The 24286-nt window shown below is 41.7% G+C and overlaps 1 protein-coding gene across 5 annotated transcripts in view; it reads left to right on the plus strand.

The window, feature by feature from the left end:
- The window catches only part of ARHGAP26 (Rho GTPase activating protein 26), a 476468-nt gene that overhangs the window by 167661 nt on the left and 284521 nt on the right, over positions 1–24286 (plus strand). For all 5 annotated transcript variants that reach the window (XM_010850441.1, XM_010850442.1, XM_010850443.1 and 2 more), the window contains one exon: positions 14277–14355. In XM_010850441.1, coding sequence (XP_010848743.1) covers positions 14277–14355 — 79 coding nt within the window. The remainder of the gene's footprint in view (positions 1–14276; positions 14356–24286) is intronic.

Below are 24286 nucleotides of genomic sequence, written 5' to 3' on the forward strand. Positions count from 1 at the left end.
GGGTGCTTGTGAGAACTGCAGCTTCTTGTTCCTGCCCCAGACCTACACAGTCTGCCTTTCTGCAAGAGGGACCCTGAAGTCCACTTTCTGAATAAGGTCTTCTGTTGTCCTCTCTTCTTGGTCACAACTGGTGTATTAAAGGGCAGGCATATCCTAGTATAGTGTTCTCAGAGTGCACCAAAGCATTTTCCTTGTTAAAAACAAGCAACAGTAAAACAAAACAAAACAACTCAGGCTCCTTTACTAAGGAGCTTAATTCTTGGCTTGATGGAGGAGAATATAGCTAGTAGAATAGATGATCAGCAGTCTCTGATATAGAGTATTAGGAATAAAGCAACAGTAAAACCCACAATAAAACCCAGTCTTTTAGTTAACTGTGGAGGAGACCAGCAGTCAGAGAGTACTTTCTGGAGCTGAACACTTCATGTAATTTCATGTAATCCTCACCCAGCCCAGGGAGACTTGTGCTCCAAGTGTCTCATGTTACTGAGGAGGGATCTGCAGTTTAGAGGGTGAGTCTTACCCAAGGTTCAGGTGGGAGTTGAACTGAGGGCACTTTTGCTGCCTCAGAACTCAGGGTGTTTTAGAAGCGTTTTCGAGTGAGGAGCCTAGGGCTGTCTGTACTTGGATCTTGGGGCCGCTGCTGAGCAGTCTCCTTGCTGACTGTGAAATCTGAGGAGTGCTTTCTCACTCTTGTTTTTGGTGTTTGGTGTGTAAACTAATGGTGGTTGAACAAAAAGCAGCACACACACTTCTGTTCCCGTATCTCCTACCCTGTGCTCTTCAGAAAGTCCTCACATGGCTAACGGTTTAATGAGGCACACAGGAGGTGTTCCGTGAATGCTGTGAACACTCTTCTTTTGCCTCTTATTCCTGACGATTTACGTTTCTGTTCGTCTGAGGAGACTGGCATGAGTAAGAGATCCAAGCGCTGGCGCCATTTGTCAGTAGAATGTTTGCACTGCATCCCAGGGCATTGCTCCCAGTTCATTAACCCTCAAATTCTGCCAAAAAGGGATTAATCCCTGACACTTCTGTCCTCTAGGAAGAACTGTTGTAACTCTGACCTATGAATGAGTTGGAAATCAAATTGAGGATTAATTCGGAGTTTAGGGATTTAGATTTATACCTCTTGAACTTTTTGTGTCAAAGATCCTCCTTAATACTGTGAATACATTTCAGAAAGCTACTTTTAATTCTTACATCTAAGAATCTGTGTGGCCTTAAATGAGTGTGTGACTTGTAGTAGTTGTGGGTGTTACCACAACTTGCTCTGAAGAAGAATATCTTATTTTCCCAGAAGGTACTTGTTATGGGTTAGGTTGTATACTCCGACAAGTTCATAATGCTGAAATTCTGATCTCCAGTGTCTGACAACAAAAATTGTTTGGAGATTGAGTATTTGTAGATGTAGTCAAGTTAGAATGAGGTGATTAGATTAGGGTGGGCTCTAATTCAGTCTGACTAGTGTCCTGATAGAAAGGGGTAATTTGGACACAGAGCCAGACATGTACACAGGGAGAATGCCATGTGAACATGAAGGCAGAGATCAGGGTGATGTCTCTTTGAGCCAGGGGATGCCAGAGATTGCTAGCAGACCACCAGCAGCTAGGACAAAGGCATGGAAAAGCTTCTCCTTTACGTACTGCAAAAGGAACCCACTTGCTGACACTTTGGTCTCGAGCTTCTAGCCTCTAGACCTGTGAGATAATACTTTTCTGTTATTCATGTCACTCACTTTGGGGACCTTTGTTATAGCAGCCCGAGCAAACCAATACAGTATTGGATAAGAGGGATTCTCGCAAGGAGGCAGCCATGATAGGCCCCTACAACCTTTTAGATGGGTGGCCCAGTACACATTCCTTGAACAATCCCATTGATAAGGAGCTCCATTTCACAAAACCACCCTTTTACATACATTATCTTCCTTAGTATTTGAAAAATCATTATTTCTTATACCTTAATAAAAAGGCATTCTTTGGTGCCTTTGTATTACCTTGCTGTAGAATCAAACATTTGAAAGTTTATATGTTACATTGGTTAATATAATAAAAAATAGATTTTTTTCCCTTTAAATTGTGTTAACTCTTTTTGAGTGAATTTAATGTAAAATTTCTGAGTAAAAAATGAGTTTGTCTAAAGGCAGCTGTTAGGGGTAGTGGCATGTGATACTTGGCATTATCTGTCTTTAGTTACTTTGAATAATTAACTCTACCATGCAGCATCTTATGGAAATTAATGAGCAGATGTAGGGAAAATACTTGTTTAAGCTGAAGAATCATGGTGGTAGTCATCTCTCAGCATCTCTGCATTTGTTTATTTTAAAGAGATATCTCACAAATGTATGTGATACATGGGTATTTTCTCTCAAATGTTTTCCGGAAGGAGCCATAAACCATATGGAAAATAATAGAAACAAAAGACTTCTTTTTGATGCATTGAATCAGTGTAGTCTCTTGAGGAGTGGTGTTTATACTTGGAGGAAAGGAAACAATTAGAATGCTTTATGTTTTCCAGGACTAGCTGACCCCAACAGAAGTCCATACATTTGAAGATATTGTGTGGAGTGTTGCATGCCCCATTCCCACCTTCTCTCCAGAGGTGGGCAGAACCGGAGAACTTATTAGGATCACAGGTTACTGGGCACTAGGGGTGTCATGGGGACCAAGACAAGCATAGTCCTTGCCTTCATGGGTCTTACTTAGCACTGATTGTAGAATGGCAAACACATTCGTGCAACTGGAGGTATAAATACCAGTATATTGAGTGTTCAGCAAACTTGGAGGATCAAAATGCTATGCTGCTGCTTCTGCTGCTGCTAAGTCGCTTCAGTTGTGTCCGAGACAGCAGCCCACCAGGCTCCCCCGTCCCTGGGATTCTCCAGGCAAGAACACTGGAGTGGCTTGCCATTTCCTTCTCCAATGCATGAAAGTGAAAAGTGAAAGTGAAGTCGCTCAGTCATGTCCGACTCTTAGCGACCCCATGGACTGCAGCCTACCAGGCTCCTCTGTCCATGGGATTTTCCAGGCAAGAGTACCGGAGTGGGGTGCCATTGCCTTCTCCGAAAAAGCTATGAGGAAGGTGTAACTCACAGGGGGACTTCACCCTTCCAGTCTTACAGAGAGTGATGGCATAATTAGAAGGCTTTGAATTTTCATTTCCTCTCTTCTCCCCCTCCCCCTCCTCATTTATTAGCCATAACTAACTGCTGGAGACTCTACTGACCATGGAGATAACAAAGTTTAATGAAGCAGTATGAATCTATTGGACTTTCCTTCTTAAGAGTCATCATCTGATTTTTCTTGCAAACCACATTCACAGTCCTCCTTCTGTGAGCTTTCCATGAATAGGTAGATAGAGACAGCTTTCCTGTCAAGCAGCCCTAGCCTGGCATGTCACACCCACCGTGAACTCTGTCCTCGTGTCCCACCATGCACTAGGTATTTGCACGTTGTACAGGCTTTCCTTTGTATTGGCTAGTTGTTCAGTTAGTTATGTTTTATATAACTCTGTTCAATTCTAACTATCCGTCTCAGGTAATTTGCTCCCAGAGGCAGAATAACATTACTTCGTTCAGCTTTTAGTGCAGTACTGTGTGCTTGTAGTTCAATTTTGTTTTTTATAGTAATGCACTTTCAGAGTTAGATTATTTTGTTCTTTCCTTTGGGACTTCGGTGAATTACTATGTAAGAGATTATGGGAACTGAATCATGTTAGTTGATATTTAAACTGAAGCTTGGGCAAGTTTAAACATAATCTCCATTTCTGTATAGGTAGGACAAAACCCCAGAAGAATGGGAAATTGGTTAAAGAAAGAATAGTGACAGCTAGAAAGATTAATGGAAGATCTGAATAATCTACCCCAACCTTCTAATGAGTCACCACCCTTAGTATATTTTTACAGAAGGCTGCATGATGCAGGTAAAAAGTCAGAGCAGCCCTCAGTTGGAATTTGGGATCTGCCTCTTACTGGCTGTGTGAGTCTGGACTGGTGGATTAACCACTTCTGTAAGATGGGGCTAATCATACCTACCTTGTAAGATTATTTTGAAAATGGAATACTGTAATATTCTTCCCTGATGTAGTTCTCTGTTGGAAGAGGTTCTTTCTCTGAAGTTTGCTCTCTATCCTAAAACCTGGGACTTCATTGTTCTTACAGTGTACCTTAGTGTTAGGAGGTATTTCTTTGAGCCTGTTTCATTTTGATGGCATACCTACCTTTCAAGTCTTCTATAAGTTGAGAGTAAATACAGGTACTTTAAGGGTATATGTGTACAGGAGGAAGAATCTATTTTCAAACTATATGTGATAATCTATTATTTATATATATTTCCTATACAAGATAAAAGGTTTAAGCCCTTCTTTCCAATTTATGCTCTCGAAAGGAAGCCATACGATACTACTTTTAAGTTAAAATAATACTCTTCTAGTTTGGAATGTGGTGTGTGTGCGTGCATTCGTTTGCGTGTCTTTGTGATGTTTTGCGAGTGTAAGACTGTGTTTTCCAAAAAGGATCATCTTATGTAACAGACTTTGTTTCAGTGCTCAGCCTCTAGATGGCAGTGTTGTATACGTATTATAAGTGTTAGCTGGTCCAGTGGAAAATTAGCTGTCCTTTCTACACTGACATTTAGTAGTCAGTGGTGTGTGTGTGACGTGTGTTTCTGTAGAAGAAACCATCATGTGAATATTACCTCTTAAAGGAAAGGCATTCTAAATGACTCATTCTTTCCCTAGAAATTCCTTCCTTCCCACCCTTCTGTGATGGATCACTTCATACCCACTTTCCTGCAGAAGCAAGCATGCTCAGTGAGTGCAGCCTCTGTTTGAACAGTGCATTTTACCTTACTTTCTGAACTCATGTGTCAGGCTCTTTGCTTCAGGGACAGCTTATTCGAGGCTGGTGTTAAAAACAGATGAGTGATTGGGACTGTTCAGTTTGTGCTGAGAACCAGGCATTTCTGCTTTTCCCTTTTGGTGCAGTCTGCCTTTATCTTCTGCAGCAGATGAATCCATTTTTCCTGGTTTCAAACTTCCCCTCCCCTCCCCTTCTCACCCCTTGTTTGAAATAATATTTGATTTTGCCTTCCTGCTGGTTGGTTAGAGTGCCGGTCTCAATGCCGTTGACATTTCGGGGAGGAAATGGCTTTTTCCTTCCTCAGAGGGTGTTCTCCTGCTCTGACTTCCATGATTTGGGTGGGGGTAGAGTGGGGAGAAATATTGTACTTTCTGAATTGCTCCTTGACTGTTTCATAAAATAAGCTAGTTGAGAAGTTCTTAGAATCTTTAGACGTTGTGTATTTTTTAAATTGCTGTTTTTTTTTTTTTTTTCTTTTCCTTTTTAAAAAGTTAAATGAGAGCGTATTTGCTGTTTGATTCTGGTTTAAGTAAGAATGGGATGTGCTGGTTAATGAATTGTGGTATGAAGTAAGGCAACCGTATTTATTTTATTTCTATTACTTAATCCTGTTTCTGTTCTTTAGTCTACATGGTGAAATTTGGAATTTTATTGATTGAATATACCAGTTTATTTGCTAATTTCTAAGTATAAAATGAGTTTAGTTTTTAAAAACCAAAATTTTGCTATTATATGAGTCTGAAGAAAGGAGACAGTTCAGTGTATAAACTCCACTTACCTGTGTGTCTGTTCATCATGAGATAGAATACTAAGAAGGATTGATAAATGACCTAGAAGATTTTTAGAATTAGAATATTTTTTCGTAGGTTGTTATCAAAATAACAAGCGTTTGCATTCCCCCTGAGGGTTATTCTTCCTGGCAATGCTTTCTGCTGGTGGTGTGTGTTGAGATCTGCTTACTCTTCGGTCCGTGGTGCCTGTGGTGCATAACTGGCACTCAGTCAGTATGTTTCATTAAAGACCGTGTAACTTACTGTGCCAAAGATGTCTTTGTCTGGGCTTCCTGATGTTTCATGACTTCATTCTCCTTTAAAGTAAAAATGTAAGGAAATTATCCGAAGCGATTGGCAGTATTCCTCTGTAGACTGTTATCTTTGCTATGGTCCTGATTATTTTAGGACCTCTCCTCCCAGGAGCTCAGTGCCATAGGCTATGGTAGGTTATGATTCATTCACTCATTAGGATCATATCCTTTCTAAATAATTGATTAGAAGCCTGCTTCCGAAAATTTCTCAAGGGCTGTACGTGTATTTGTGTATGTGGGGGTGGGGGTGTGTGTAGAGGAAGTCCTTTCCTCCTTCTCCTGTTTCCTTTCTCCAGAGAGAGAGATAGAGAGAAAGAAGTGCCTTCTCCCCCTTCCGTCCGTCCTCCTGAGGAAACGGTCACCTTGGATCCCAGGGCACAGATACTCCCTGCTTGGGGTGGGGGCAGTACAGTGTTGAGCTTCACGGATGGGCCTTGCTTTAGAGTCAGGCAGACTGGGCTTTCAAGGTGAGGCTTTGCCGTTGCCTACCAGTTGAAGATTGTGCAAGTCATTTCTGAGCCTCAATTTTTTAAAAGAAGTATAATGAAAGTACCTACTTCACTGCGAGGAACAAATGATAGTGCTAGCCACACCCTTAGCCCAGTGCTCGGCCCATAGTAAACAGTAAACCTTAGCTGCAGTTGGCGGGCCGCTGTTTGCAGTGTCTGGTTTCTCCCTCACGTCTGTCTTTTCTCACCTGTAGCCCACTGCAGGTTACTCTGGCGTGTGTATTTTTCTCATGTGCAAGCATATGTAATGCACAAGGACCGCCAATGGTTATTTATCTCAGAACATGCAAATTGTGCAGATTCATACGTTTTTGAATGGTAGATGAATATAGTAGATGAATGTTGCCCTTCTGTGATGGCACTGAGTCCTCATATTGGAAAAAAATGGGCAAGTATCCCCAGTTCCCCTTTCGTTAATGAACTGGAAAGACTCTGCTCAGTTGGACTGTGAGGCACATCGAGAATGCAGACATGCATCGTTGTTAGTCCCAGGGCACGAGATGCATTGTAACATGTGGGGATGCCTTGGGATGGAGCTCGGGTAGGGAGAGGCAGAGAAGGACCAACACAGACCCCAGAATCGCAGGCTGGCAGTCCGTAGATGTTCAATTTGGCTTGAATAGTGTTTGAGGCAACATTTGAAAATGGGAAAGATGTGTAAACACTGACCCTGACTTCCCACGTGCCAGCTGTCTATAGAGCTGAATGGCACATGCCTCGTTTAGGTGGGGCATGTGCTTTCTACTTTGTGACAATCTCCACCATGCCCTGATGTCCCCCACCATGGTGACAGGGGACAGCTGCCATTTTGCCTTGCATTTGTGCTGTTGTTTTTCCCATAGAGGGAAACCCCTTTTGTTTCTGTGACTTGATATTTGGCAAAACTAATACAATTATGTAAAGTTTAAAAATAAAATTAGAAAAAAAGAAAAAATAATGAGCTGCGCATTTTAAGGTAAATGAGACCACACCTGTTTTCCTTGGGGCAGGGAAGACTCTTATCCAGTTTTCCTCATTTTGCTTACTTGTCTGGTCTCTGTAGATATTTGACTCTGTAATCTCACATATACACGGAAGAGATGTCATTCTCCAGGATTATTCTGCTTTGTCCATAAGTTTGTGTACTGAAGATCTGCCATATGTTTGGTAACATGAAGATCTGCTGAAACCTTGCATGCTTGTAATTGCCAAGGAACAGTTAAGGATCAGTTTTGCCAGTAGCACTTTAAAGGCAAAGACCACTTCCTTTGGCACTCATGTGTCTCTCTTTACCTGTGACTGGCAACCTCTTCTCTAGACCTTCATCGTTTTCCTGTCTTTCTATCTAGGCACAGTGAGGCAGGTTTTGTGCACAGGCTGTGAGAACATGTGTTTCTGTGGATGCCACAGTCCTTTTACTCGGAGTTTAACCCTTATATGTGCAGTACTGTGGATAGAACCTGGGGAATGAACTCTTGACAGCAGAAGATTTATAGTCTTATGAATGAGTAAGCCCTAGATCTTTGGAGGTCAGTGTAGAAAGATAAGTACTGTTAGATTCTGAGTGTGTTTCAGTGGGGTGGAGTGAGTTAGTAATAGCATCTCCTGGTCCAGTAGGAAGTGGGTGAATTGCCAAGCCACTGAGATCACCGTTGTTGACTCAGATTCAGGAATAAGATTAGAGTGGGAAGGCTGTCCAGCAACCCTGGAATCAGAAAGCTGTGACCTGACATGAGTGGTCCCAGGTTCCTGGATGTGCGAATAAATGATGTATTACTTTACGTGGACCCTTTGTGGAGACCAGAGTTGAAAGGAGATAAGGTGGTGGGTAGCAGTTTGCCTTTTGATAGGTGAATAACTATTTTCTGCATCGCCCCAGTAGTGTGAGAGGCAAAGTGCTTAGAAAATTGCACATCCTTATTCATGCGTCTTAAGAGGATCCAGATAGAGCACCAACCAAGGACTTGTTCAGAGTGAACAGGAGGTACTGTATTTGAAGTAGAATTTTAGGATTGAACTCTAGAAAGGATTATAAATCATTTGTTCTGTCCTCTGGTGGGTAGTGGGAACACTCTGTCAGGTTTTCTAGGATTTGCTGAAGACCCCTTATCAATGATCAGACATTAAGTCCAAAAGGGGGAAGTAGGCCACTTTTACTCAGGAGGAAGAAGGAAATGGCCATGATCTCAGAGCCTGTATGTCAGCCCTTGGCTGTGGTAGAGGTGTGATTTTTCAGTGGTATGTGACAGTGTTTGGGGGGGTGGGGATCATGTGTATCAGAAGCACCTGTGACTCTTTCTTTCCCTTTTTAATCTGCCCTTCTCCTCCCATAATTTGGACACTACCCAACACTTGTCATCTGTTCCCTCCACTGACCTGCTGCTCATTTGCTCCTGGGATAACAACTACTTTTTGGACCACTTACGTTGTGTCTGACATTTTGAAATGCCTTATACATAGTTCACTTAGCCTTCACGACCACCACATGAGCTAGGTACTCTTATTGTCTGTTTTTTAAAGAATAACATAGAGTCATTCAATTACTTGTCTGCTAGCAAGCACTAAAGTCAGAATGGCAAGTAAGGTTAGTTGACAAGTGGTATATCTTTGGTATTTAAAAACATTTTTTTTATTGAGTTATAATCAGAATAAAATGCATAAATCTTAAGTCTATATCTTAATGACTGTGCATACACAGACACATCCTCCCACATACCTGTGTGACCACCTAGGTCAAGTTATAGAACACTTCTGTCACTCTGGCAGGTTTTCTTGGGCACCTTCCCAATCACTGCCCATACTTCTTCTCTAAGACGAAATCACTGTTCTGGTTTCTCCCAGCACAGGACTTTTCAAGAATTTGAACATTGTATAAATGAAATCCCACTGTCGGTAGTCTTTTGCATCTAGCTTCTTTCCCTCATTATTATTTCTATGAGATTTATTCATGTTGTTGCATGTAACAGTAGTTGGTCTTTTTTATTGCTTGTGGTGTTCCATTATTTTAAATATACAACAGCTTATTGTCTTGTGAATGAATATTTGTCTTCTTGTTGCAAAACCTGGCTATTGTGAATAAACCTGAGTATTCTCAAATGTGTTTTTTGGTAGATATGTGCTCATTTCTCTTGGGTATATAACTAGAGGAAGAACTGCTAGATCATAAGGCATAGGTTTAATTTTAATAGATATTTCCAAAGTGGTTTTATCACTTTGCTCTCCCATCAGCAGTGGATGAGAGTTCCAAGTACTGCATTCTTGCCAGTACTTGTTATTGGTGGTCTTTTGAATGCTTTCCATTCAGAAGGGTGTTTATTTCACTGTGGTCTTAACTGCATTTCCCTGATGTGCCATCACGTTCCCTTCTGTTTCTTATGTTTGTGGCCCTTTGTATGTCCTGTTTTATGAAGGTCTTTCATCCATTTTATTAATTGGGTTGTTAGTTCTTTTTTTTCTTATTTGTTGACATTCTTTGCATATTCTGGATGTTTGTCTCATTGGAGATAAAAATTACAGACACCTTCTCTTACTCCCCCAGTAGTATCTTTTACTCTCTTAGTATCTTTTGACAACTGGACGTTCTTTTATTTTGGCGAAGTCCAAATTTATCCTTATTTTTTATGATTAGTGCTTTTTGTGTTCTTCTGCAAAATGCAAAACTCATTGCCTTTCCATCTCTTGGATATTTTTAGGCAAAAAAAAATGTGGACACCCACTGCTATAGAATGTAAACCATAGTCACACTGGTCGTCATTGGATTCCTGTTTTTGAACTGACTGTTTGCCTAGAGTGGTGTTCTGAGCCCTCATCTTTATAAAGCACTTTAGGTTTCACAGAGCTCTTAATCATTCGACCTCATTTAACCCTAGGCAGGAGCTCACTAAGGCCTTGCAGGAGGGTCTCGTCCCTTCTGATGGCCAACAGAAGCTTTCTGGCGGCTGCAGTACCTCCATGTTTCCCATAGCTTTGTTCTTGAGGGCAAAGCATTAGACTGTGTGGTTTGGTTCCTGGCTCTGTAACTGGGGACAAAGTACTTAACCTATTTGTGCCTTGGTTTTCTCATCTGCTAAATGGGATAATGAGAATATCCCTCCCTCATGATGTAGTTGTGAAGATGAAATGAATTAATTACTATATAGTGCTTAACACACTATCTGGCACACAGAGTTGGGTTATTATTATTGTAGTTTTATTATTGTTTGATGGGGGTCACAGTTATTTTTTTAATTGATGTATAATTGACTTAAAATATTAATTTTGTTTCAGGTATACAACACAGTGATTTTTTTATAGACTACACACCATACAAAGTTATTATAAAATATTGACTATATTTCTTGTGCCGTACATAACATCCCTACAACTTATTTGGCCACTTGTATGTCTTAATTCCCTTCACCTATTTTGTCCCTCCTCTCACTCATCTCCCCTCTGGTACCTGCTAGTTTGTTCTCTGTATCTGAGGACCACAGTTATTTGCAGAGCTGAAAAGACCTCTGATCATTTGCTCCATTTTCCTTTTATTGTGTCATATTTTCCTTCCCTCATTCCACACTCCTACCTCATGAGTCCTCTGTCTCTTTCCCTCTTTATCTTTCCACTTTTGTTATGAAAAGCCACATGCATTTCACACATGAACTAAATTGATACCTGAATGAAAGTGTACTGTCTTATCGGGACTGGCATGGAATGTGTAGGGTCATTGAGAGTTTTGCTCAGTTTCTTTTGTTTTGAGGGATGGTGGCTAGCAGGGGCATAGAATATGGAAAGGAAGTGACTACTTGTTTCCAAAATAAAGTTGACCCATTTACCTTGGTTCTAGGAATTACAGACATAAGAGATTTGTGTAATAGTGGTTTAAATTGTAATAAGGGAAAAGAAAACTTGAAGCCAAGTGAGTGTTTTCTAGATGGCTAGAAAGGATAGTATAATACTGTGATCCAGATGTTAACATACATGAGGCTGAGAGAAAGTTTTCTGAACTTGGGGTGATAGGATTAGTATCAAGTGTGTTAAATCTATTCAGCTTTATGTCACCCCATCCCTCCAAAAAAAAGAACAAAATCACACGTGGAAAAGAATTTATCTTTTGATATTTCTTCGTGAAATAAAAACAAATCCTGTTGACTTTCCTGGTTACTAATGCCAAGTGGCCCACCCTTAATAGCGTCTGAGTTTGTTTGAACTTCCTCTTTGTGACTCTGGGTGGAAATTTCACACTGTTTGCCATGAAGTTGATGTGACATCTGCAAGGTCCCTGAGATCTTGGTCTGCTAGGAAGCTATTGTGGTTTCACTGTTTGCTGATGAACACCTAGCAGGAAATGAACTGAGATACTTTGGTGTGTAGAGAGTAGCTTTTCCCCAGTGTAGAGAGTAGAGTGTCTTTGCTCTCCAGTGTGGGGAGAACATGAAGGAAAAATGGGCTGTCTGTGTGGGAAGAGGTGCCTCAGGATCACCCGAGAAGATGGTTAAAATTCAAGTTCTCAGGCACAGCACAGAAGTGCAAGTTCAGTGAGGCAGGGCCAGGCTGGGTACCTCTATGCCAAGGGGATGCCTGATGTCCAGGCGCAACAACACTGACAGCAACACTCAAAAAAGAGTTTCAGGCTCAGGGACCTGAGAGTTCCACAGCGGACTGCAGCTTCGTAGACTTTTCATCTCAAAGCTATTAAAGCTTTGTATGTGGCTTTAAACTGAAAGAGTAGAATCAGTCCACCAAGCCCCAGCCACAGGGCCGCAGCTGCCAGCAGTCTGCAGATACGCAGCAGGTCAGGCACACTAGATGGGCTGACAATGGTGGGAGAAGACGAAGGAGTTCCCTGGCCTGTGCAGTAAATCACTGTGCCTTTTGAGTCACTGGGTCTAGGTACTAGCACCCAGTGTGACCCACCAAAGAGTGACTGCCCACTTGGGAATAGCTTCTGTCCCATCGCCTGCCTGTCATCCACCTGCTTACCCCCAGCCACTTGCACACACCCCGCCTCTCCTGCTACTCCCGCCTGGTCTTTTTTCCTCTCCCTGCCCCAACCCTCTCGTTCACCGCCTCCCACACTAACACTCCCTCCCCAGTGCCCCTCATTCCCAGCCTCCCCTAGATATGTTTTTTTTTTTTGTGTGTGTAGTGGGTCTTAATTGCTGTGTGGGCTTTTCTCTGTTTGCAGAGAGTAGGGGCTACTCTCTAGTTGCAATGCCTGGGCTTCTCATCGTGGTGGCTTCTCTTGTTACTGAGCATAGTCTCTAGGCACGCAGGCTTCAGTAGTTGTTGTATGTGCGCTCGGTAGTGGCAGCTCACTGTTCTAGAGCACAGGCTCAGTAGTTGTGGTGCGTGGACTCAGTTGCTGCACAACGTATGTGATCTTCCCGGACCAGAGATCCAACCCATGTCTCCTGCATTTGTAGGCAGATTCTTTACCTCTCAGCCACCATGCTTCCATGCTTTGAAAACTTTTTTTCTTTGGAGATGTTGAGGAAGGATGAATGAAAACAAATGTGATGTTTAAAATATGTTCAATATAAGTAGACCTAGCATGTTCATTGAAACTGTGGAAATAAGCCAGGAGCAGCTAGAACAGCGACTATAAGTGGATTGAATAAATAGGCTTAGGTGTTTGTGGACCCAGACTTGTGCTGTGCAAGGCATCATGGAGTTCGTGTGTGTGTCCACTGTACCTTCTGTGATCCTGAGCAGTGCTGCAGACTTAATTCTTGCTCAGTGGATCTCTGCCTTCCTTTTAGGCTTTCTCAAACTTTAAAGATGAGGATTTGAGTCATTAATTCTTAACTTTTTATGGGTTGCAGTGTCCTTTCATAATCTGATAGGCAGTTTGAATTATTTGTCCAAAAAAAAGGCACAAACATTTGGAGGAGGGAGGGTGGCTCATAGACTCTTTGGGGCCCATCCTTGGACCCTAAGTCAAGAATTCCTGTCTTAATGAGCCTAGAGAGCTTGTAATCCTTTCTCCCAAGTTCCTTTTTGTGGTGCACCCCTCTTGTGTGACATCTGTTAGGGGTACACAACAAACATTATTCGATATCATGTGCATGCTTTCTGGAGGGTCTTTGCTCAGTTTGAAAGAGCAAGAATATTTCAGGGAGAGAGTGAAAAGAGCTAATGCACATAAAGAATGCATTTAGTTCCTGCTGTGCTAAAGATTCATTTGAAACTAGTGTGTACATTTAATATAGTCATAAGTATAATGCCCATTAGATATTAGACCAGGATCCCTCCACTTGGATGTTCCATCTCTTTTTATTGAGTCCAATAATTCTCTTCAGTTTTTGATGTTGGTTAGTCGCTAAATCGTGTCCAACTCTTTTGCAAACCCATGGACTGTAGCCCGCCAGGCTCTTCTGTCCATGGACTTTCCCAGGCAAGAATTCCATTCTCCAGGGAATCTTCCTGACCCAGGGATCGAACCCAAGTCTCCTGCATTGGCAGGTAGATTTATTACCACTAAGCCACCAGGGAGGAGTTTATTGTACCCCTACTTGGAGTCAAACACTCTGGTAGCATTTTGGGAGACAGGAACGAATATGATCTCAAAGAATAAACAAGGCTGAAGGGAATCACTTGACTCCTCTGTGTACTTAGCTGTATGTAGAGTCCTGTATGTAGAGTCCTGGTGGTGTTTCCTGCCACCTTCCTGAGGGAAGTGGGCTTACTGAGAGGGATTTGGGGTGATGGCTTTGCTTTCTGAGGCTGGAAGGTGGCTCTGAAGAGCTGAGGGGCGCCTGTCTCTCTGCACGCCATTAACCCTAGTAGCCTTTCCCTCGGTTCCATGGGTGTTTCTTTAAGACACACCTTCATCTGTGGCACTGGTTTACATGTCCTTGTTTCTCCATAGGCCCGGGGTTATCACCATGCAGGCATTGTCTGAAGAGGACCGAAGGCTCTGGATGGAAGCCATGGATGGCAGGGAACCTGTAAGTAACAATTCAGGGAAGTAGAGCAAGAATAAAGGTCTCGAGTTGTTTTGCTTCCTTAGTGCAGCAGTTTTTGCTTTTGCTCTAAATAAAACCTTGGGCTCTCGAGATCAGTGTACCAGAGGGGCTTTTTATTTTTATCTTTTTTATTCCTGGACTAATGTTCCTGGATATTGATATTGCTTTTGTGTGGATGCAGTTCTGAAGCTTTGGCCTCTCAGTCTAAGGTATGGGTCCTGCATGACGCCACATCAGACCAGAGACCCCCCTTCACCAAGGCAGTTGTAATGCCCAGAGGACTCTTAGAGAGAGGCACCGTCAGTTTGACTTACAGAATACTCATCGATACTGCCACAAAGTGCAGTCCAGAGCATTACTTCAGATCCATTTTAATAGATTAAATGATGATAAAAGTGTATGCAATTGATGCAGAATCTTGTCATCACCCTCTGGTTCAGCTTCCCATTGCTATACCTGGTTCACATCCCACTGTAACTGATGAGATTACCATGATCCACGAAAGGAGTTAAGCCTAAAATGTGATCTATCCTCCTGTTTCAGAGGTGCTTGTCTCTGCTAGGTGATGTAATCTTGTGGTTTTCCTGCATCTTGTGACATGTAAAACCCACGGAAGAACCTTGGGGAAGTCCCTAGAGTCAGAGTAGTCATCTTAACTTGGGGCCAAGGATCTCAGCTCCAGTACTCAGCAAATCTCAAGGTTACAGAAGTCGTTAAGAGTACAGTCTGACCATGTCCCACCAGTAAAAGATAAAAAGAATCCACACTGTCAGAGGGCCAATAACTGGGCCAATAATTATCACATACAAAGGCACTGTCAAAAAAGGGAAATGTGTGTAAGGGACATGAGGCAGGCATAGCGTGCATTGACTGTAGAGCTGTGCATCACACGGGGTGTGCAATACAGATGATTCCAGTTCAGTTGTGTGTCTCTTTCTCAGCTTGCTCTGGTTAGGTGATCTGTATTGATTAATGTCATTTTCTACTGAGATATTTTGTGTCCAAACATGGAACTCATTATAGTCAACTAAGTATAGACAAATAACTAGTATTTGTATCACATTTAATAATACAGAGCAAGATTTAAAAAACTGTTGAAAGATTTAGGTGCAGTTTGCTAAACCTAGTTAATTAAATAAACATATCTTAGTTCTTCTCCTGGACTAAATGAAATACAGGATACCCCTGATTTTCCCTGAATACTCTGTTACTGATAACTTTTGATAGCTCTCTCAAAAGCAGATACACATTTCTACCTTCAGGGCTTTGGGAGCACAGTAGGTGCTTGATGTCACAGGCTTTTCAAAGCAGCCTTTCCTAAGTAGTCTTCATCTCTGCTGTTATCACCTACCATTAATTGAGCTTTTGTGTGTGTGTGTCTGTAAGGCACAGATTTGACACATGGCATCTCTTAACCTCTTAGTACCTAACAAACTAAATGTTATGATTCTGTTTCACAGATGAGGAAACTGAGGCTTAGAAGAGGTTAAATAACTTACCCCAAGTTGTATAGATAGTAAGTGGCTATTATTAGTAGGGCACAGGCTAGGTTGCTATAACAAAGAGACTTCAAAGTACAAAAGCTTAAATAAAATAGAAGTTTATTTCTCTCATGGAGCTCAGAAGTGAGCAGTCTATACCTAACAGGGTCATTTTGCTGAGACAGACTGGAACCTGGGACCTTTTCCTGCAATGCTTGCACCTGGACAAACCTGTCCTCCAACAACAGAATACAAAGAAGCTATAAGGGACTAAAAATAACTGAGTGCTGGCTTAGTTGGGGCAGATTCTGGGCAAAAGATACAAACAGACCAGAAGACCTGACTGCCACTTTTGAAGAACAACTAGCAAAAGCAGGGATTTGGGAGCAAAAGCAGGGTACTGCACATGCCCCCTGCACACACTACCACCTAAGGGGTGAGAGAACCACCTAAGCCACCCCTCCAGCCCAATCCCTCAACACACCTCCACCCTCACTGCATATAAGGAGCCATCTCCCACCTCCTCAGGGAGCAAGTAAGGGAAGCTGTTACTTGTTCTCGTTCCCCTGCTAGCTGCCCTGGGGCCCTTAAAACCTTGCGTGAATTTCTTGTCTGGCCTCTACTCAATTTCTATTGATTGGGAAAGGCTATGAATCCTGATCGGTATCAGTGCCATCCTCAATCCATGGCTTTCCATGTTCCATTCACTTCCATTTTTCAGCCAGATAATGGAAATGAGAGCATCTGGGATCCGGAAGATGCATACCCCACTTCCACAGCCCCCTAAATAATTATATGGCCACATTCATCTACAAAGGAGCATGAGAAAAGTAGGCTGAGCATAGGCAGCCATGGCTGCAGTGCCCAGGGGATCTTACCACTTCAAGGGGGAAGAACAGAAACTGTGGGGTGGTTAACAGTTTCCACCACAGTGCAGAGCTAGCATTGGAACCTGTATCTAGCCCTAAATGTCTTTGGTTTTCATTTTTAATAGAGATAAAATGTCAAATTCCTTCTAAGAATCCTGTTAATTTTTTCATTGATTTCTGTGACTTTCTTAAATGATTCTTAACTCATAGGGCAGGAAATACCCAGAAAGAAAAATCCTGTTGGGGCATACTATTCTTTGTATGAACGAAAAGCCCACTTTGGGGTGGGTAGATGTGTGTGTGTGTGTGTGTTCCCTCCAATAAGCTGGAGTTCTTAAATTGCTTCACACACTGCACTTTAAGTCTCCCCGCCTCCCTCTCCCACCCTTTGGTGTTTGTTCTCTGTCTGCGCATACTTGGTTTTCTTATAAACCACCTTAGTTTCCCCATAGGTTAACATCTGACCTCTGCAGGGAAAGTGTGTCTCTGAGAGACACATCTCCTTGCTCCAAAATGTGCATAGTAAAACAAGCTTAAGCACAAAATAATTGTTTTCCAAATGTAATATAAATTTATTTCCTCTCAGTAACATATAGCCTGCGTTGAAAACCACACCTCTGTGTGCTTTTAAGTTTCCTGAAGAGACACATAAAGGCAAGCATGTGATGACAGTGTAATTGGCAGGAATATTAGGCCTAATTTTGTCTCCCATTGCTGAGAGCCTCAGGGGAGCATTACAGGAGCTATATACCCAGTAGACAATTAGCAGATCTGCTTTAATCACCATCTCCCTAACAGTTAGGTCTGTCCCCTTGGGAATTTTGGCTTTGGTAAGGGAGCAGAAACCTTTTTCTCTAGCTGATCTTCAAATATTTCCTTTACTTCAGGGAGATGTTAATGGCAGCACCTATCTTTTGTTTTTATACTTAGAGCTCCATTCTGTAATTGATTACTCAGTGTTGGTTTTTTTTTTTTTTTAATTGAAGGGGTTGGTAATCTTGGTTTCCATCTTTTATTTCTTTCATCATTCAGTAACACCTTTTTTGGTTGGGAAAAAACCCTTTATGAACTCCAAGTCAATTTTATTTTTTTTAACAATGTTTTAGCTTATTGTTAAATAAATTATAGCTTTTAACAACCAGTAACATGCTAGTCTAAAGAAACGTTGAATGTCTTTATCTTATTGATGGATATATAATGGAGAAAGAAATTCGAGTTGTGTTTCAGTAATGAGCATTATTGGAGAAGGCAATGGCACCCCACTCCAGTACTCTTGCATGGAAAATCCCATGGACGGAGGAGCCTGGTGGGCTGCAGTCCATGGGGTCACTGAGAGTTGGACACGACTGAGCGACTTTCCTTTCACTTTTCATTTTCATGCATTGGAGAAGGAAATGGCAACCCACTCCAGTGTTCTTGCCAGAAAAAATTTCATGGACAGAAGGGCCTGGTGGGCTACAGTCCAAAGGGTCACAAACAGCTGGACATGACTGTGACTAAGCCAACTAAGCACAAGCACGTAGTTGAATGGCGTCTACCCTCCCTTTTAAATGGAGCTCCTCTGTTGGGGCTGCTGCTGCGGAAGAAGGAAAAAGTATCAGGGACTAAGGAAAAACCACTTGTCTAGTAAGTGGACAAGTCAGCATGGCTTCCTCCTGCCGACCTCCATGTTAAAGAAATGTTCTGTTTTAGTCCTTGTGGACTTTGAGACTGAACGGTCTGTCCTCTTGCCTATCTCTGCTAAGCCCAAGTTCCAGCCCCTGAATTCTTCAGGAACTCATAGGAAGCAGCAATTGCTTTGAATCTTATGTTCTGTACCCAGTATCTGAAAGAGTGAGCTGTGTTTTAAAGGCAAAAGTGAGATTGATGACCATTCAGATGAGATCTCATAATCGGAGGCAGAATGTCATGGTGGTTAAAAATGTGGGCTCGGGCAGCCAGGCTTTAAATCCCTATTCACCACAAATAGCTCTCTCACACTAGGAAATGACCTGGTCTCTCTGAGCATGTTTCTTTACCTACAAGGTGGAGATATTAATAGTATCGTCCTATAAGATTATTTTATAAGGATCAACATTTATGTGAAGTGCTTAGATAAGGCCTCTATGTGGTGAAGTGCTCATTAAATGTTAATTCATACCATTATCTTTTTGGAGAGGAGGGACAGATATCCAGACACTTGGATTCTCTTTGTAGCTCCTTTTCTAAATTACTCAGCTCATTTGAACACAGAGTTTATTTAGTCACCCTGGCCAGGCTTACTAAAGTGCAGGGCAGGAACTGTTTTCACTAGTATGGAAAATGTGATTTCATTTAGCAGTCAGTCTGAACTCTCAGGCTATGAGTTGGAAGAGCATGCAGTAACGTTTAGCCTTATTTGCTATGATGTGGCCCAGGCCTGGCAGTTTGTAATCCCAGCTGTATGCTCAGCTCAGCTCATTATTCTACTGCTGAAACTTACATTTTCTTTTCTTAATAAAATAAGTGATCAAAGGAGTATGGATGGTTAAGAAGGTGAGGAGTGGATAATGTGTAATGATGTGTAATGATGCAGGTCTCACTTCTTTATGAGTAGAAGGGTGGTGTGGAAGAATACTTCTGTCCATTTTGTGAAGGCTTTCTTTGTAACATCACATAGTGTGAACTGATAAATCGTCTGAAAGTGAGGTTCCTAATTTATTTTCCATTTCCCCACCTCAGCCCCCCACTTGGCCCCAAGCTGCTAGGAAACTGGATTAAACCTCCATGTTACTTGTTTTTGTTTCTTTTTGTCTTACTGAGTTAAGAAGCTGGTTGTCAGCCTCATCTTTGAATCATATCAGTGTTTTTATATAGGTAGAATTTATAATAGTGTATATTCTATCATCAGGGTGCCCAAGTCTTAAAAGAATTGTAGTACTCGTCATGTCTTTCCTTGTTCTCTTTGGTTAGATGTCCTTTAGAAGAACAATTTCTTATGAAAATCATAGGATATTTAATTGAGGCGCCTGAGCTGTGAGTTGGGAGAAAAGAAGAGATCAGTTAAATTGTTTTATGATGAAGAGCTGATGAAACTGTTCTAAGAAATGGAAATTTTGATAGCCAGAAGATTTTTGGTTTGAACCTTACAATTTAATAACAGACTGGTGGTGCTTACTCAGGTCTTAAAGATTCTTCTTTCAGCGTTTAGCAAACATGTGTACATTGTCCACCAATTATCTTGATGAGGAATGAGGATACCAATATGAGGAAGGCCCATATTAATAGAAATTTCACTTTTTTGCTGCAGTTTCGCCATTGCCTAGCACAGCAGCTGGCCCAGTATAAGTACTCTGTAAATACTTGTTGAAAAACTGGAGTCAAAACTAAGGAGAGGAGTTGAGGATAAACCCCCTTTTCTTTACAAACCATACTGCTTCCGTTACTTGAGACTGTGTGGGTAGATTTTTAATTCCTTGATTGTATCCTTCATTTAGATACATATCTACTTACTTGCAACAGAATTTAGCTGAGGGACCAGTTAATCTTTTTTTGTGCCAGGAAGACATTTGGCAATCAGGTAAAGCCTTTAGATCCTTTCTCAGAGTAATATTTTTATTTTTTTTTCAATTGGGGTATAGTTGTTTTATGTTATACAACAAAGTGTATCACTATAGCTGTCTGTTGTTCACTTCAGTTCCTCAGTCCTGTCCAACTCTTTGTTACCCCATAGACTGCAGCATGCCAGGCCTCCCTGTCCATCACCAACTCCCAGAGTCCACCCAAACCCATGTCCATTGAGTCGGTGATGCCATCCAACGACTCATCCTCTGTCGTCCCCCTCTCCTCCCACCTTCAATCTGACTCAGCATCAGGGTCTTCTCAAATGAGTCAGTTCTTTGCATCAGGTGGCCAAAGTGTTGGAGTTTCAGCTTCAGCATCAGTCCTTCCAAATAATATTCAGGACTTATTTCCTTTAGGATGGACTGGTTGGATCTCCTTGCAGTCCAAGGGATTCTCAAAAGTTTTCTCCAACACCACAGTTCAAAAGCATCAATTCTTTGGCACTCAGTTTCTTTATAGTCCAACTCTCACATCCATACATGACCACTGGAAAAACCATAGCCTTGACTAGACGGACCTTTGTTGGCAAAGTAATTTCTCTGCTTTTTAATATGCTAAGTTGGTCATAGCTTTTCTTCTAAGGAGCAAGCGTCTTTTAATTTCATGGCTACAGTCCCCGTCTGCAGTTATTTTGGAGTCCAAGAAAATAAAGTCTGTCACTGTTTCCACTGTTTCCTCATCTATTTGCCATGAAGTGATGGGACCAGATCCCATGATCTTAGTTTTCTGAATGTTGAGTTTTAAGCCAGCTTTTTCACTCTCCTCTTTCATTTTCATCAAGAGATTCTTTAGTTCTTCTTCGCTTTCTTCCATAAGGGTGGTATCATCTGTATACCTGAGGTTATTGATATTTCTCCTGGCAATCTTGATTCCAGCTTGTGCTTCCTCCAGCCCAGCGTTTCTCATGATGTACTCTGCATGTTCGTTAAATAAGCAGGGTGACAATACACAGCCTTGACGTACTCCTTTCCCGATTTGGAACCACTTTGTTGTTCCATGTCCAGTTCCAACTGTTGCTTCCTGACCTGTATACAGATTTCTCAAGAAGCAGGTCAGGTAGACTGGTATTCCCATCTCTAAGAATTTTCCAGTTTGTGGTGACCCACACTATCAAAGGCTGTGGCATAGTCGATAAAGCAGAAATAGATGTTTTTCTGGAACTCTCTCACTTTTTCAATAATCCAACAGATGTTAGCAATTTGATCTCTGGTTCCTCTGCCTTTTCTAAAACCAGCTTGAACATCTGGAAGTTCACAGTTCCCATACTGTGAAGCCTGGCTTGGAGAATTTTGAGCATTACTTTATTAGCGTGTGAGATGAATGCAATTGTGCGGTGGTTTGAACATTCTTTGGCATTGCCTTTCTTTGGGATTGGAATGAAAACTGACCTTTTCCAGTCCTGTGGCCACTGCTGAGTTTTCCAAATTTGCTGGCATATTGAGTGCAGCACTTTCACAGCATCATCATTTAGGATTTGAAATAGCTCAACTGGAATTCCATCACCTCCACTAGCTTTCTTCGTAGTGAGGCTTCCTAAGGCTCACTTGACTTCGCATTCCAGAATGTCTGGCTCTAGGTGAGTGATCATACCATCGTGATTATCTGGGTCATGAAGATCTTTTTTGTACAGTTCTTCTGTGTATTCTTTCCATGTCTTCTTAATGTCTTCTGCTTCTGTTAGGTCCATACCATTTCTGTCCTTTATTGAGCCCATCTTTGCATGAGATGTTCCCTTGGTATCTCTAATTTTCTTGAAGAGATCTCTAGTCTTTCCCATTCTGTTGTTTTCCTCTATTTCTTTGGCTTTCTTATCTCTCCTTGCTATTCCTTGTAATTTTGCATTCAGATGGGTGTATCTTTCCTTTTCTCCTTTGCTTTTCACTTCTCTTCTTTTCACAGCTATTTGTAAGCCTCCTCAGACAGGCATTTTGCTTTTTTTGCATTTCTTTTTCTTGGGGATGGTCTTGCTCCCCATCTCCTGGACAGTATCATGAACCTCCGTCCATAGTTCATCAGGCACTCTGTCTATCAGTTTTAATCCCTTAAATCTATTTCTTACTTCCACTGTATGATCATGATGATTTAGGTCATACCTGAATGGTCTAGTGGTTTTCCCTACTTTCTTCAATTTAAGTCTGAATTTGGCAATAAGGAGTTCATGATCTGAGCCACACTCAGCTCCTGGTCTTGTTTTTGCTGTATAGAGCATCTCCATCTTTGGCTGCAAAGAATATAATCAATCTGATTTTGGTATTGACCATCTGGTGATGTCCACATGTAGAGTCTTCTCTTGTGTTGTTGGAAGAGTGTATTTGCTATGACCAGTGCATTCTTTTGGCAGACCTCTATTAGCCTTTGCCCTGCTTCATTCTGTACTCCCAAGGCCAAATTTGCCTGTTACTCCAGATGTTTCTTGACTTCCTACTTTTGCATTCCAGTCCCCTATGATGAAAAGAACATCTTTTTTTGGTGTTAGTTCTAAAAGGTCTTGTAGGTCTTCATAGAACCGTTCAACTTCAGCTTCTTCAGCCTTACTGGTTGGGGTATACACTTGGATTACCGCAATATTGAATAGTTTGCCTTGGAAACGAACAGAGATCAGTGTGTCATTTTTGAGATTGCATCCAAGTACTACATTTCAGAGTCTTTGTTGACTATGATGGCTGCTCCATTTCTTCTAAGGGATTCTTGCCCACAGTAGTAGATATAATGGTCATCTGAGTTAAATTCACCCATTCCAGTCCAGTATTCTTACCTGGAGAATCCCATGGACAGAGGAGCCTGGCAGGCTACAGTCCACGGGCTCGCAAGAGTTGGACACGACTTAGCGACTAAACCACCACCTCCTCCCTCTTAGGCCTCCTTCTTTTCATCTTCCCCCCAGTCCTGCCTGTCTAGATCACTGCAGAGCACCGAGCTGAGCTCCCTGTAATGTACAGCAGATTTCCACTAGCTAGCTGTTTTATACATGGTAGTGCACACATGTCAATCCCAGTCTCCTGATTCCTCCCACCCCACCCCCCACCTCCATGCCCACACATTCACATTGTCTACATCTGTGTCTCTATTCCTTTCCTGCAAATAGGTGTGTCCATACCATTTTTTAAAATCCCATGTATATGTGTTAATATATGATTTTTCTCTTTCTAATTTGCTTCACTCTGTATGACAGACTCTAGGTCCATTCACATCTCTACAAATAACCCAATTTCATTCTTTTTTATCACTGAGTAGTATTCCATTGTATATATTACCACATCTTTCTTAGAGTACTGTTTTTATTTTATTTTTTTTTATTTTTAAACTTTACATAATTGTATTAGTTTTGCCAAATATCAAAATGAATCTGCCACAGGTATACATGTGTTCCCCATCCTGAACCCTCCTCCCTCCTCCCTCCCCATACCATCCCTCTGAGTCGTCCCAGTGCACTAGCCCCAAGCATCCAGTATCGTGTATCGAACCTGGACTGGCAATTCGTTTCTTACATGATACTTTACATGTTTCAATATCATTCTCCCAAATCTTCCCACCCTCTTCCTCTCCCACAGAGTCCATAAGACTGTTCTATACATCAGTGTCTCTTTTGTTGTCTGGTACATCGGGTTATTGTTACCATCTTTCTAAATTCCATATATATGCGTTAGTATACTGTGTTTATGTTTTTCCTTCTGGCTTACTTCACTCTGTATAATAGGCTCCAGTTTCATCCACCTCATTAGAACTGTTTCAAATGTATTCTTTTTAATGGCTGAGTAATACTCCATTGTGTATATGTACCACTGCTTTCTTATCCATTCATCTGTTGATGGACATCTAGGTTGCTTCCATGTCCTGGCTATTATAAACAGTGCTGCAGTGAACATTGGGGTACACGTGTCTCTTTCCCTTCTGGTTTCCTCAGTGTGTATGCCCAGCAGTGGGATTGCTGGATCATAAGGCAGTTCTAGTTCCAGTTTTTTAAGGAATCTCCACACTGTT

Source organism: Bison bison, unplaced genomic scaffold, assembly GCF_000754665.1.
Source record: "Bison bison bison isolate TAMUID 2011002044 unplaced genomic scaffold, Bison_UMD1.0 scf7180017864291, whole genome shotgun sequence".
NCBI classification, from domain to species: domain Eukaryota; kingdom Metazoa; phylum Chordata; class Mammalia; order Artiodactyla; family Bovidae; genus Bison; species Bison bison.